The sequence below is a fragment of the Musca autumnalis genome, unplaced genomic scaffold (genome assembly GCF_047663935.1).
Source record: "Musca autumnalis isolate F117 unplaced genomic scaffold, ASM4766393v1 scaffold_4, whole genome shotgun sequence".
Classification (NCBI taxonomy): domain Eukaryota; kingdom Metazoa; phylum Arthropoda; class Insecta; order Diptera; family Muscidae; genus Musca; species Musca autumnalis.
The window spans coordinates 223,865,291-223,880,144 of record NW_027411977.1 but is presented as its reverse complement, the minus strand read 5'-3'; the positions used below and the strand labels follow the sequence as shown (position 1 = coordinate 223,880,144).

Sequence of the window (14,854 nt, the reverse complement as noted above, 5' to 3'; positions counted from 1 at the left end):
TGAATATTTAAAAGATTCTGAGGGTTTGAATCAAAAATCAATTGCTTTTTATAGGGTTCCCCATTTGAACAAATGCCCAGACTAAGGGTATTATCGTTGCGCAACAATCGCCTGCGTTCCATTAAGGAGAGGACATTCCGAAACCTGAGGGGCAACATTGCCATCATCGATATGGATGGTAAGTTTGGATGAAATATTACGAATAATCGACAATGAAGGAGGAGCTAATGAACAGAGAGGTTGAAGATGGCGCCCAATCAGCAGTAACTGATTGTTACTGTTGATTGAGCGTCATCTTCAAGATATGTCTTCATTGGGATTCTCAAAGAGTTTCTCAATGTGACATTTCTGTAGTTCGTGGAAAGATCAATGATATTGTGTGGAAAATCTCCAGTCTTCACAGTTGTGATGGATACAACTTACTGCGATTTGATCGTGGAGATGGTTGACTTGTAATCCTACTGAGTTCGACTTTAGTGACCCATACTTGGAGTGTATGGGGGTAGCGGTCAAGTTTGCAAAATGTGTATATTCTGCCGTTTAATAGCTTTGTCCTGTGTTATTCGCCTGATATCAGGCCAATGTTGGGAGGCGACAACCGGCTGGTCGTAGAGCTATGACATTTAATCCTAGGAAATGACCAGAGAGACAAAGCGGCGGCTGAGCAAATATACAACTCCGCATTTTGCACCGTGAATGAGGATGCTCCCACCAGGATTAAAGGAGACTGTCATAGTTCACCAAACATATCCATCGTGTCATATGGTCTGAGGATTGTGGTAACATGGGAACCCTTCATTTCTCTTGAATCGGTCCATTTCTCTACCCTCAACTCCATCAAAAGTCCGACTTCATTACCTCTGAACGCGGTACTTTCATTAACCATGTGCATACCAATTGTCAAGTATCCAGAGTATTCGACGCTTTAAGAAACTTCGTAATCCCTCTGATGTTCGGGTAGTAGAGACGGAATTCTGAGACATCATCACTGTTGCAGCAGCCCACCGGTCCATCTCTCTATCCTCATCTCTATCAATAGTCCAACTTCATTATCTCTGAACGACGTACTTTCATTAACCATAGGTAAGCCAATAGTAATCTCTCTGATATTCGAGTAGTAGAGGAGTTCTGAGATATCATCACCGCTGCAGCAGCTCCGCCCTACAAACGCTAGCGACCCCAGATTCAGAGAGCTGACATTGAAAGACAGTAGATTAATCGGTGAATTGTAGAGAGCGATTAAGGTGTTATCGAAAAAAGGGATGATAGGTCATCTGTCATGTTTAACGGCGTGATCGTGACAGATACGAAGAGGTGCGGGATATTTTAGTCGCCAATTTATTGAGCATCCCAATAGCGACTGGGTGAAGAGAAGTATTTTACACTGATTACGATCTCTTTGAGCTGTGAAGGAATCACTACAGTTTACGATGGGTGATGTTGCAGATTTTATCATCCAAATGTTAAAACAGCTGGTTGTGGCCGGAGCCGAGTACCTGAGCAGTCTTCCACATGTAGTGAGCCACCCTATTAGTTTTCGGAGCTTGGAAAATGGGCAGGGGTGTCCCAATGAAGCCTGGCAAGGATGCCAGCAAAGGGGAATCATATCCATCGTTCTCCCTTTATCACCAAAGATACTTAAGGAGTTACACCTCTCCAGCATCAGAGAGGGAGGTTAAAAGATACTAAGATAACCTCAAGATCAACAGTCGCGGAGGCTATTAGAAATAATTGTATGAATATCGACCTCGGAGACTACGCTCCATCCGTTTCCGCGGAAGAACTATAACTGCCTAGACAAACGAGAGTTGTTTTGGTGCAGCTAAGAGGTTTGATGGCTTAACGCAGAAGACCTAACCAGCATGCAATAACCGTCAGCATAATGCGCTGCACCTGCTCAATACCAGTCCGCATGATGCGCTGTACTTGCTCAATTGCCCATTCACACCAACTCAACTAACTCCTGTTCCGTTATGGACTAATGGCCCCGGCGCATATGGTCCGTAGTGTGCCGCGTTGCGCGGGATCACTTACACATGAAAATTGTGTAAGTGATGCCAAGTTTGTTCTTGAAGTTTTCATGTGGTTGTTGTAACACGACACGCAACGGACCATATGTGCCGGGGCCTTAACTCTATTCAGGTGGCGCAATTTCTGAACTTGGAGTTAGAGGCAGAGCTGTATAATCGATAGTATTCCCAGGAGTGTCGTGCTACAAAGGGATCCCTATTTTGCTTTTCCTCTGATATGCTACTATCAAATCCCTTGCCAACAGACTATATATATAGTTACTAGTGATTGGGCGCCACATTGAAGTATCTGCTCTCTTGCCTTAACCAAGTACTTCTCTGAAACACCTGTGTTCAAGTGTACGGAGTACATACGGCAATAAAATCCTTACTTGGGAATAAAACCACCTTACCATAGAACCGATATTATGTCCAGGGGGGTCATATTGACTTATACATCTCGGGTTTGTTTATGTCTGTTTAGGCGCCAGATTCAAGGGATCCCTATTTCCTATTCCTCTGATATGCTTTTATCAAATCCCTTGACTGCACACAGCCTATATAAATAGTTGGTGCTGATTGGGCGCCAGTTTCAAGGCATATATTCATTAGGATATCCGAAGGGTTTTTCTAACCTAAATCATCGGTATTTTTGAGCTCACATTTCGGAAAAATCTTTTTATTGCCATTCCCTTGCTTCAGCACAGTTATTGACAACTCTGGAGAGAAGAGAAGACATAAGTTTTTGTGGCAGCTTCTCGGTCGAATCCCCGTATTTTCTTAAAAATTTGGTAATTTATATGGTTTAGTCCAGAGCCCTTGTTCCGAATTATCCAAGGTTCTGGATTAAGCCAATATGAACTTTCCCTGTATTAATTTGCTACATCAGAGTCATGACAGCCGCCTCGATGGAGGTTTATGTGGATGACCTCGATTATTGGTTCTCCAGTAAATGGACTTCTTGGAAGTGGGACTTATTTCTGTATCGACTCGTTCTTTTTGTTGCTTAGAGGTTGTTGTTGTAGCAGCATAGATTTGATAGTTGGCAACCGCTTTCCGATACGCTTTTGGTTTCGGGCCTATCCGGTACAAAGAACCCGCTGCCGTAGAAGGTAATACTACGTTTTTGCCTTCCTCTTTCATGTCAAGCGTTGCCTTTCCCGCATTGAAGCGAGCAGGATTTGAGTTGTAGAAGGCCATGCCCGAAGTCTTTTTTCAGACTGGCCATAGAGCGATGGTCAATTTCGAACTCTTGCTCCTCCCTCTGGAAGAATTCCCACCTCTTCACGTCCAAAGATTTGTTTTGAATGCTAAAGACTTCGAGCATTTGTTCGGTATCGAACTTACTGCCCCAACCTCTAACAAAAACGGATGCCTTAGTCAGTTGAGGAGTTTGGTCTTTCCTTACCAACTTGAGGTTGCCGTTTTCCCTGCAATATCCTTAAAGACAAAATCCTCAGGTGCGGCAATGTTTGCATGCTGGACAAATTGGAAGACCATCATTTCTGCTTTGACCCCGCTGCTGATGATTTGAATTGGATCACCCCCCTGCATTAGAAGACCCAAAATCTTGATGTTGAGCATTTCCTCATTGGCTTGAAGATGGACTTTGGGTACCTTGCTGCAACCTCTATTGGTATCGGTGACTGTATAGCAGAGTTCGTCACTGTAGCGTTTCTTGGCTACATTGGCGTAAGATAGCGGCTGCCTACCGGTATACGAACTCTTTTACTTTTCAGGCTGGTCCGTATATTCTTCGCAGAATATCCAGGCTCTTCAGTCGATATTGCGGCTACGTTCCTGCTCACTGTGTCAGCATCTGTCAAAGTATTCTCGGAACAGTCTCCTTTGGGTTGCTCATGACGTGTTTGAGACATTTGAAGTCGTGGAGCACTTTCACTTCTTCGCTGGGTTTGCAGTGTTCCCCGCATTGAAAGAAGTGGAGGTAGTGTTCATGATCCCTTTGAGAGCAACCTGCTATGTAGCCATTTTGCTTGCCTGTTGCTCCCTAAATTTGCACCGTTGAGCCCCCCAACCTTTTTCATATGTGTTGTGAGCTTTGTAATGCTCTTGCTCACTTTGTCCACCATCTGGTGGACCTCCTTATTTACCTGTATATGAAGACTGGGTCGAGCATGAACTTACCTTAGTTTCTCAGTCTCCTGTTTTTGCCCGTAGGCTGTGTGCTTGTCGCAGTACCTTCGAATACATTTACCACAATCACAATAGCTTGATGACGACGGGGTGTGCCTCGTAGGCAGATCAACAACACCCACCGGAACTAGGTTATTTAAGCCCTGCGCCCTAACTTTTTTACATTTTCCTAACTTTCTTTTCATTCAGTACGAGTTGAGAATGCTGCTTGATTATGGCAGTTTGGAAGGGAAGTTTGCCATGGAAGAAGCCGTTTACTAACCGAAATTGTTGGCGGATGTTGGTTTAGAACTTTGTTGCATCGACAGCCATTTATGGGTTCGGAGACCGCCTGCTGATTCAGAGAGTTCCGTATCGACAGTTGGGGACCTCGTAAGCTTCTAATTATTGTAAGTTTTCTACTTAGGACCTCATAAGAAGCATTCTATAAAAAAGCAGATCCCATAAGATATCTTCTATAGAATAGGAGACCTCATAAGGGTCTGGGTACATTAGCAGCCTCGTCGCTTGGCTTCCATGCTTTGCTTCATTTTTGACATATGACAAGTAAAAGAATAAAAAAGGGCATCCAAGATGGAAATCGGCTCGGCCTTGTTTATTCTTTTACTTTTCTTATGTCAAAAATGAAAGAAGGTAGGAACAGGAGACCTCATAAAAGGCATTCTATACAATAGAAAACCTCATAAGAGATCATCTATAGACCTCAAAGTGTTCTTCTATAGAATAGGAGACTTCATACGAGGTCCTATATAGAATAGATTATGAGATCACCTATTCTAATATTGATATGGATAGGAAAGACCTAATATAAGTCGGTTGACGTCCGATGTAGTGACGTCTTGGAAGATCTCACGATAGCAATCGAACTTCTTAAGGCCTGCGTACATAAGCTGCCTTGCCTGCTTACCTTGCTTACTTCTGATAAAAGAATAAAAAAGAAAAGGGCAACCCAGTTCGAAATTTCCTCGACCTTCTTTATTATTTTATTTTTATTATGTCAAAAATGAAGCAGGAAAGCAAGGCAACCAGGCAAAGCAGCTTATGTACCCAGGCCTTTACGGTTGAATAAATGAGGTGGATCTTCCATCACAAAGTGATGGTTAGGGTGACTTGGCCAGCCAGCATGAACTGTCTAATCAGCAACATAATATGTTGTCTGACAGACGCATCCTGGTCTCCTCATGTTACATTTGATCGATACCGCACAAGCCCACCCTACCTAGATCGAGTATTTCCATATCTATTCCGTCTGGATCAATGTCATTGAATGGTTTGAAGTTGGAGATAATTCTTTCAACTTCCCTACATGTGAAGGAGATGGGCTTCAAAACACGCCGAAGTGATTTGAATCTCCAGAAATCAGCACGTCTGGGCCTTATAGCTCATTTAGACTAGCCATAAATCCTCGACTGGATTTAATAAATCCAGTACAAATCTCATTGCATTTAGATATACATTTTGGAGGATTTTAATGGCAGTCAGCTGATTTTTGTTCACAGCACAATTACCAAGGTAGATGCATCAGCGCATCTAATCGAATTTGAAACGTCAAAAGAATTTTTTGTAAATTGAATTGGTCTCAAAAACATACGGCAAATTACAAATTTATTGTTTAATATTGAAAATGTTAGCACATTATGCTACTAATGTTAACTAAAGAGCAAATAAAGAATTATTTAATAGCAGTTTGCCCACCAAAAATAAATAAACGAATTATTTTATGGTTTGGACATCGTAAATATTAGTCTTGGTTGATTAAAATCAACTTTATACATCGAAACAAATTTACATTTGCAAATTTTTACATTTTAAATTATTTTTAGTGTAGCAATTCAACGATGCATCTACCTTGTTTCTTGTGTCAGCTTACAACTTTTTGTATTTTCTAGCAACATGTTGCAAAAAACAGAGTTGTATACGAGGATTTATGCCAGATTTAAAACAAATCCACTCAATACGAGGATTTATTTTTGTATGGGAAATCTGGTAGATTTTGGCTGGATTTAGCAAATAAAACCGGCTAATGAAGTCATATCTAAATGGGCTATAAATCCTCAACTGGATTTAATAAATCCAGTACAATTTTCATTGCATTTAGATATAACTTTTGGAGGATTTAAATTTCAATCAGCTGATTTTTGTTCATAGCACAATTACCAAGGTAGATGCATCAGCCTATCCGATCGAATTTGAAACGTCAGAAAAAGTTGTTGTAAATTGAACTCGTCTCAAAAAACATACGACAAATTAAAAATTTATTGTTTAATATTGAAAATGTTAGCACATTCTGCTACTAATGCCAACTAATGAGCAAATAAAGAATTATCTTATCGTTTAAACATAGCAAATATTTGTCTTGGTTGATTAAAATCATCTTTATATATCAAATCAAATTTATTTTTTTTCGCATCGTTTACAAATTTTGACATTTTAAATTATTTTTGTAATAGCAATTCACCGATGCATCTACCTTGTTTCTTGTGCCAGCTTGCAACTTTTTGTATTTTCTAGCAACATGTTGCAAAAAACAGAGTTGTATACGAGGATTTATACCGGATTTAAAACAAATCCACCCAATACGAGGATTTATTTTTGTATGGAAAATCTGGTAGATTTGACCGGATTTAGCAAATTATAGTACGTTTATATATAACCGGATTTAACAAACCCACTGGGTTACAAATGTCAATTCCTTTACGTATACGTCAAATAAACCCTCATTAAGAAGGTTAACCCTGCAAAAGGCTATAATATAAACATGGCCTAAAACCTGATAATGCACCATTGTACAATAATACAGGTAGCATTATCAAGCCAGCTGATGGTAACATAATGTGTCAATTGCATTGAATTGATGTCAAATTTTGACATCTTATGTTACCAACAATGGCCGATGCGGCTACCTGTGTATTTGTACCATGTAATGCACTAAATCCGGTTAAGAAAACAGTGCTGACAACATATTAGATACAAAACAACTACCGTTATCGGTTATACTTATTGATTGCCAACCAAACTAAACGACGTTCCACACGATTTCTTGTGGAGATGAAATGGTTGTTCTTAAAAAACGGTTGTTCTTTTTAAAAATATATTTTGCGGACAAATGTTGCTAAAATATACACCTAAGATTGAAGATCTACCTTACATCCACCCATAAAATGCTAATCTCGTCTTTCTTCTTTCCTTTCAGGCAATCCCATAGAGTGTACCTGTGAAATGCAATGGCTTTCTGTGTGGCTACAGGAAACCAATTTCCCATATCCTGGACCCAAGTGTCAAGATGGTCGCCTGTTGCGGGCCTCAAGAATCGACAAGAATCTCTGTAACAATTTGGCCGATAATCAACAGCGAAATGGTGGGCCATTTAGTGAAGCCTCTGGAGTATTAAATCACCTGCCTCTGCTCAATGAACATGGTGATATCTTTCAAAGGGAACTACAGGAATACAATGATGAATGTGAGCCATATGAATTACCACCAGCGGAGAGACCTTTGGCAGGAGAAAGTGAATACTTTTATGATCAATATGTGGATTATCCACCGGGGGCCAATGAAACAGTGCAGCAGCAACAACAGCATCATCACCATCAACAACAGCAGAACCAGGAACACAAACAGCATCATCATCACGATAATCCCGCCTTGGGTTCCCACATTTCTAGCAGTAACACCCTACTCCATACCCACAAAAAGCCAGCAGCAGCACATCCTCCCACTTCTTCCATTAGTCCCAATGTGGATTTGAATAATACAATTTTGAATACCAACTATTTCAAAAAGAAACCAATTCCTTCATATTCCTCTTCACCTTTCACCTTCTTTGGTTATCCCATACCCAGCATTAGTTTGGGTAGATTTTTTGGTGCCAATGAACGTGGACGTAAAAATCGTGGAGAAAATGGAGGAGAGAGTCCATTCAATGGGCCCAGAGCTCTAACAACTACTACCACCAGCACCGAAATGCCTGCCACACATCGCATGTTTACAGGATCCCATGGCAAGGTGCGTATGTATCAACCAAATAGTGCGGAATTTGAAAAATATCTCAAAAGCAAAGATGACCAGGAAGACAAGCCGCAATATGTGGATGTAAATGGAAGGAAAAGTTTTGTGGATACCTCAGCCTCCTCAGATGAAACATCAAGTAGTTCTGAAAGTCCTTCAAGTGTTTTCAAGACAGGGTTTAGGGTGCCCTCTAGTGTGGAGAGAGGTGGTTTTAAGCCAATAGTGCCTGAACATAGTGTGGGTGGTTTTATGCCGGTTCATGATCCCTCGAAAAGGAAAGGCACGGTGGAAGCTGTGGCTCCAACATCCTTAAAGGCGGATAAAACAAATCGTTTAAATAAATTAACTTCGAAACCTGAGGGGAAATATAAAAATCAACTTCCCGAAGAATTTTATGAAATAACAAGTTCTACAACTACCAGCACAACAACAACACGTCCTCCTCCCACAGAATCATCAATGTCCCAGGAATTGGAGTCGCATACCTATTATGTCACAGAAGAGGAAACTGAGGAAACCACAACTTATAGACCCATGACAACATTGCGCAAATTTTCTGCAACTTTACAAACCACAACAACAACCACTACCACAACTACGACCACCCAAGCCCCAATGACCACCACAACCACCACTGAACGCATACCCTCCATGAGTAAAGATTCCATTGAAGATTCTGAATTTTATGATGATCTGGAGGCCCAATCGGTGACCATGATGAAACCACCACCCTTTATACAAACCACAACATCTGAGACAATATTACTTATACCACCTCCCGAAGAATTGGTGGAACAAATCAAAAGGCAATCATGGATGCATACCACCCCCAAAACCAAGGACTCTGAGGAATCGAATGATTATTTAACCAGCATAACAACAGTTAAACCCAGCACCACAACTGTGACAACTGTGGTGGCTGAGGTTACACAAAAACCTCAAGCAAATTCTTCCACAACAACACCACCACCCTTACCTTATTTACCAAGACCCGGAGGTGCTGCCCGCTCCACAGTTACCAAGGTATTTACACCACAAGCTTCGCTCAATCACCATCATCATCATTCTCACTTGCCCACAGCTGAAGAATATCAACGTACCACGCCCACATTGAAAAACAAACCCACCACAGAAGAACCTCAGCTAACGGCTAATGCCCAAAAACGTGATGAATCTACAGGTGGTAGTATTGATCGCATAGATCGCAAAGATGGCATGGATTGGTATTATGAAAGTTTCAAAAAGGCCAGAGCAGTTGGTGGTGGTGGTGGGGGCAACGGTGCTAAGCCAAATTTTAGTGGGTCCAATTCATTGCGCAATGGTGGGGAAAGGGTTGGATTCGAAGTAAAGGGATTTGTTAGTGTGCTAATTGTGAGTGTGTTGATGGGTTTCCTAGATAATTATTTGCTAATTGGATAAGAAGTATGCAAACATACATACATACATGTATTGTGTAATAGCTTTTAGTTTATATATATAATGGCGTTTCAACGCCTTTAGGCAGATTTTTACTGTTAAATTATTGATAATTATGTTATGTTTTAGTTATATACATACATATAGATAAGATACATATCATATACATACATACCTTACATAAAATAAAATATATTTGAAAAACGAAATCAAGTCGTTCTTTGTCTCATACTTCAAAAAGCTTTACGCAAGGGAGGCAGGTACGCGTCATTAAACTTCAACAAGGTCCTTTTTAACAGGCGTCACTTAAGCACAACCAAAAAGTTTTTACAATAGCCCTGTTCCTTTACGTTCAAGAATCTTCAAGTTTTCCAACTTTTTGCTCGAAAAGCGTTCCTTTACTTCAGACACAATACAATTCATATGGGAGTAGTTTTCAACTTTTACTACTTTTGCCGGTTTTACCATTTTCAGAAGTAAAGGAACAGACCAAATATTTACAAACTTTTACACATTTCAACGAAAACCTGTTCCCGTACACAAAAAAGTTTTAAAATATAACATCTCTTTAATCAAAAATGGCGCTGAATGACTCTCTATTTAAAAACATTTTACATGACAGATTTGAGCATATAAAAAATAACGTGGTTGCCGGCTTCTGGCTGGTATACCAACTTTTTTGACATTTGTTCCAGTACTTATGGGCCAAATACATACGGTCCGTTGCGTTTCGCGTTGAAAACAACAACCACTTGAAAAAATGTGTAAGTGATGCCATGTTTGTTCTTGCAGTTTTTATGTGGTTGTTGTAACGCAACGCTCAACGCGCCGTATGTGCAGCGGCATTTATGGTAGAGGCATAAAAAAAATTAAACTTGGCAACACTTTTGCTCTGTTCCAGAACCTGCAAGAATCTACTAATTTTTACTACGATAACAATTTTTCCTTTATGTTATCGGAAAAAATAGTGAAAATTAGTAGATTCTTGAAGTTCGGGAACAGACCATTTGTCTTTTTTTCATCTACCAAAAATTACACAAAACTTTAAAGCCCTCGGCACATACGGTCCGTTTAGTGACACGTTGGGACACACGTTGTCCCAAAAAAGTTAAATTATGTTTAACTTTAATGCGTCAGCCACATTGTTGTTTTTCAAAAAACTTGGCAACACTTACACATTTTTAATGTTGTTGTTGTAGCGCGACGCTCAACGCACTGTATGTGCCGAGCGCATTAAAGTTAAACATAATTTAACTGTTTTGGGACAACGCGTGTCCCAACGTGTCACTAAACGGACCGTATGTGCCGAGGGCTTTATTCAAACGTTGGATGTGTTTATGGCATAAAGCGCTCGGCACATACGGTGTAAATGAAGCCAAGTTTTTTGAAAACCAACAATATGGCTGACGCATTAAAGTTAGAGTTGGGCAATTGAACGACCTAGTTCACTATCCTAGTTCAAAAACGTATGAGTAACATCGCACAAACTAACGTGAAATAATAAGTATACGCATTTTGTTCAAAGAAACGACCGGTGTCCATTGAACTAGATAGTGAACTAGGTAGTTCAATATAGTTCAATTTGCACAACTCTAATTAAAGTTAAACATATGGCCTGTTCCCGTACTTTATAAAGTGGTAAAAGTCGTAAACGATTTTCATATAAATTTTGTGTACGGGAACGCAAAATGTGTAAAAGTGGTAAAAATTGTAAAAACTTTTTAGTTCTGGAACAGAGGAACAGAGCTAATAAATACACATAAACACACCAATAAACTCAATATAAAAATAAATAATTAAATAATTTTAAGGCTTAAGGCCTCGGCACATACGGCGCGTTGAGCGTTGTGTTACAACAACCACATGAAAACTTCAAGAACAAACTTGGCATCACTTACACATTTTTCATGTGGTTGTTGTTTTCAACGCGCAACGCGTCGCACACCGTACCGTATGCGACGGGGGCTTTAACTCTAGTTTAGTAAAAACTCTCCGATTTTTCTGAAATTTTTTCCAGAGGTAGATATTGTTGCGCTGATCATGGGAATGTATAATTTTCTTGGGGGACGGATCCGGTTACCCGGTTTTTGGACCCGAAAGTCCGGGTACAAAACCCAGCTTAGACCCGACTCTACTGAACCGATTACTACAAAATGGTTATGGAAATACCTATCCAAAAAGTGGCCATGTGATGGGGTTATTTCCGGGTCCAAAAATCAGTTTTTGGGTTATATCACCTGACCACCTGAAACTAACCCCATCATATGACCACTTTGTAGCAATTGGTTCAGTAGAGCCGGGTTGTGTACCCGGACTTTCGGGTCTAATAACCGGGTAACCGGGTCCGTCCCCCAAGAAAATTATACATTTCCGTGATCAGCGCAACAATATCTACCTCTGGAAAAAATTTCAGAAAAATCGGAGAGTTTTTACTAAACTAGAGTTAAGCCTTAAAATTATTTATTTTTATATTGAGTTTATTGGTGTGTTTATGTGTATTTATTAGCTCTGTTCCTTTACGTGCAAGAATCTTCAAGTTTTACCACTTTTTACTCGAAAGGCGTTCCTTTCAGAAAGGTCTATAAAAGCACCCTTTCGCTCAAAAAGGGTCTATGGAAGCACCCATTCTGAAAGAAATCTCTATAGAAACGCCCTTTCTTTCAGAAAGGCTCCATAGAGCGGTCTTTCTTTCAGAAAGGGTCTATAGAAGCACCCTTTCTTTCAGAAAGCCTTTCAGGAAGGGTCCATAGAGGCGACTTTTCTTTCAGAAAGGGTCTATAGAAGCACCCTTTCTTTCAGAAATGGTCTATAGAAGCACGCTTTCTTTCAGAAAGTTTCTATAGAAGCACCCTTTCTTTCAAAAAAGTCCAATAGAAGCAACCTTCCATTCAAAAAGGTTCTATAGAAGACCGCTTTCTTTCAGAATGGATCTATTTTGGCCCGCTTTTTTCAGAAAGGATCTGTTTTAGCCCACTTTCTTTCAGAAAGGATCCATATTACCCCACTTTCTTTCAGAAAGGATCTATATTAGCCCACTTTCTTTCAGAAAGGATCTATAGAAGTCCGCTTTCTTTCAGAAAGGATCTATGGGGGCAGCCTTTCTTTCAGAAAGGTTCTATAGAAGCACCCTTTATTTCAGAAATGATATATAGGGTCTATTGAAGTCTTTCAGACATTAAATGTCTTACTAAAATCTTGCAAAAATAAAAAAACTCAAATTAGTTAGATTTTGGCAGATGGCCATTTTTTTATTATGTTCTTTTTACACTCATCATGTTTTATTTCATCGTGATGATTTTTGTTGAATGATGGTAATGGTTGTTGCTAGTTTATGATCACCAGTCAATGTTTGAACGCCAATCTAATTTGTGGCTGGTGTCACTAATTTCGGGAATCTCACAGTTCTTAGCTGCATGAAATGACTTCTGCTTCACACCTTCAAAGAAGAGAAAAAAATGCTTATAAACCCGCTACACTTTTTAAGGCAATTTTAAGAAATAATATTTAATATCAGTTGGTGATGCATGTAAAAATAAATTCATCAAAGTTGAATTCAGATTGTGGTATGAAAGGTATCATCATAGAAGATTAAGAATTGAAATTAAGAAATAAGGCAGGTATAAAGGATTTTATTTGACAAAAAGAAAGTGCATTCTCTGTTACTCCTTGTAAAATATTTTTAAAAAAATCCATGACCTAAACTTGCACTAATTATCACTATTAAAAAAGTAAAATGCCTTACCATTTGCAAGTCCATAGTGTAAAAAGTGTTCCTAATCCCAAGTAAAATATCTGCAAATGAAAAAAGAACTTGTTTACAATGCAAATCAAGGAAGAAGGAGATTCAACAAAAAGAATCAACAAATCAGTTGGTGATGCATGTAAAAGAGAATCCTCATTGTATATTTCTCAGTTTTGGGTTATGAATAGTGTCATCCTTTAGATAGCAAAAAAAAAAAAAACTGATAATATTGGGGGGTAATAACGTACCTTTTTAAGTTGCATATATGTAATATCAGAGCCAAATATATGACCAATCCCTTTGTTGACATTCCATTTCCGAAATCTGTAAAAATAATAAAAACTATATTAAAAACTTTCACACAAAAAATTGATATGTATGTATGACTTTTTGAAATCAGTTGGTGATGCATGTAAGACAAATTCTTCAAAGCTTGGCTCGGATTTGGGTTATGAAAATTGTCATCCTTGAAAAATAAAGCTAATACCTAGTACACAAAAAAATGAGTAGGTACATACCTTTCATTTAAATGGCTGTTCATATGGGATATTTTCCAGTGATAACAGGCATCTGATCTGAAATGAAAGAAGAAAATGTTACAACAAGTCTTCTTGTTAAAGTAATATAGAAATGATGTATATTCAAATAATCAGTTGGTGATGCATGTAAAACAAATTCTTCAAAGCTTGGCTCGGATTTGGGTTATGAAAATTGTCATCCTTGATTATTGAATCTATTAAAATTATACAAATAATGTATACTAACGTACCTTTTCACTGAAATTGGTCTTTATATAGGCCATGTTCCAGTTATAAATGCATTCCAATCTAAAATAATAGAAAAAAATCTTAGATGTTGTCTTCCAAAGGTTATTTAGAAATTATGTATATAAATTCGAATAGTCAGTTGGTGATGCATGTAAAAATAAATTCTTCAAAGCTTGGCTCGGATTTGGGTTATGAAAAGTGTCATCATCGAAAGCATACACTATCAAAAACTCATGTCACCTTTTCGTAGCCTACCTTTTCATATAAAAGATATTAAACAGCTCCTCGGGACGTTATATTGTATATCTCGTTCATCATAGTCTCACAAGGATTCTGAAAGTAAAATAAACAAAACTCACATTAGTTCCAATTTTTTAAAAAATGTGTTTTACTGAAATTTGGACTCTTCAGTTGGTGATGCATGTACAAACAAATCTTCAATGTTTTTTTTCAGATTTGGGTTATGAAAATTGTCATCCTGTGTGATTCTAGAACTACTGCGTAACTAGAGCATAAATTGCTTACCTTAATATCATGATGTTTGACTCCCAAGGATGTCATAGGAATAACTCCGGTTCCCTGCAAATAATAAAAAAAGAAAAGTATTAGATTTGGTTAAAAAAAGAACAGATTTATTTTCTATTTAATACAAATCAGTTGGTGATGCATGTACAAATAATTCTTCACAAAATTATTTCAGTTTTGGGTTATGAAAAAGGTCATCATTAAGGAGACAATAAAAGGCTTAAGATGAGCTG

At 38.7% G+C, this 14,854-nt stretch overlaps 1 protein-coding gene and 2 non-coding genes across 6 annotated transcripts in view; 1 reads left to right on the top strand and 2 right to left on the bottom strand.

Annotated features, from left to right (window-relative positions):
- The window catches only part of atk (artichoke), a 100,576-nt gene extending 90,780 nt beyond the window's left edge, over nucleotides 1–9,796 (top strand). For 3 of the 4 annotated variants that reach the window (XM_073986127.1, XM_073986128.1, XM_073986129.1), the window contains 2 exons: nucleotides 55–178; nucleotides 7,357–9,790. In XM_073986127.1, the coding sequence (XP_073842228.1) occupies nucleotides 55–178; nucleotides 7,357–9,590 (2,358 nt within the window). In that variant the 3' untranslated portion in view covers nucleotides 9,591–9,790. Of the gene's footprint in view, nucleotides 1–54; nucleotides 179–7,356 lie in introns of all 4 variants that reach the window. The other variant, XM_073986130.1, reaches the window with a different exon arrangement.
- A 3,295-nt stretch (nucleotides 9,797–13,091) lies between these two features.
- On the bottom strand, nucleotides 13,092–13,178 carry LOC141404431 (small nucleolar RNA Me18S-Um1356). The gene has a single exon (XR_012413030.1). It is a non-coding gene; the product is annotated as a small nucleolar RNA Me18S-Um1356 (small nucleolar RNA).
- Nucleotides 13,179–13,970: 792 nt separating this feature from the next.
- Nucleotides 13,971–14,059, bottom strand: LOC141404432 (small nucleolar RNA Me18S-Um1356). The gene has a single exon (XR_012413031.1). It is a non-coding gene; the product is annotated as a small nucleolar RNA Me18S-Um1356 (small nucleolar RNA).
- Nucleotides 14,060–14,854: the final 795 nt, after the last annotated feature.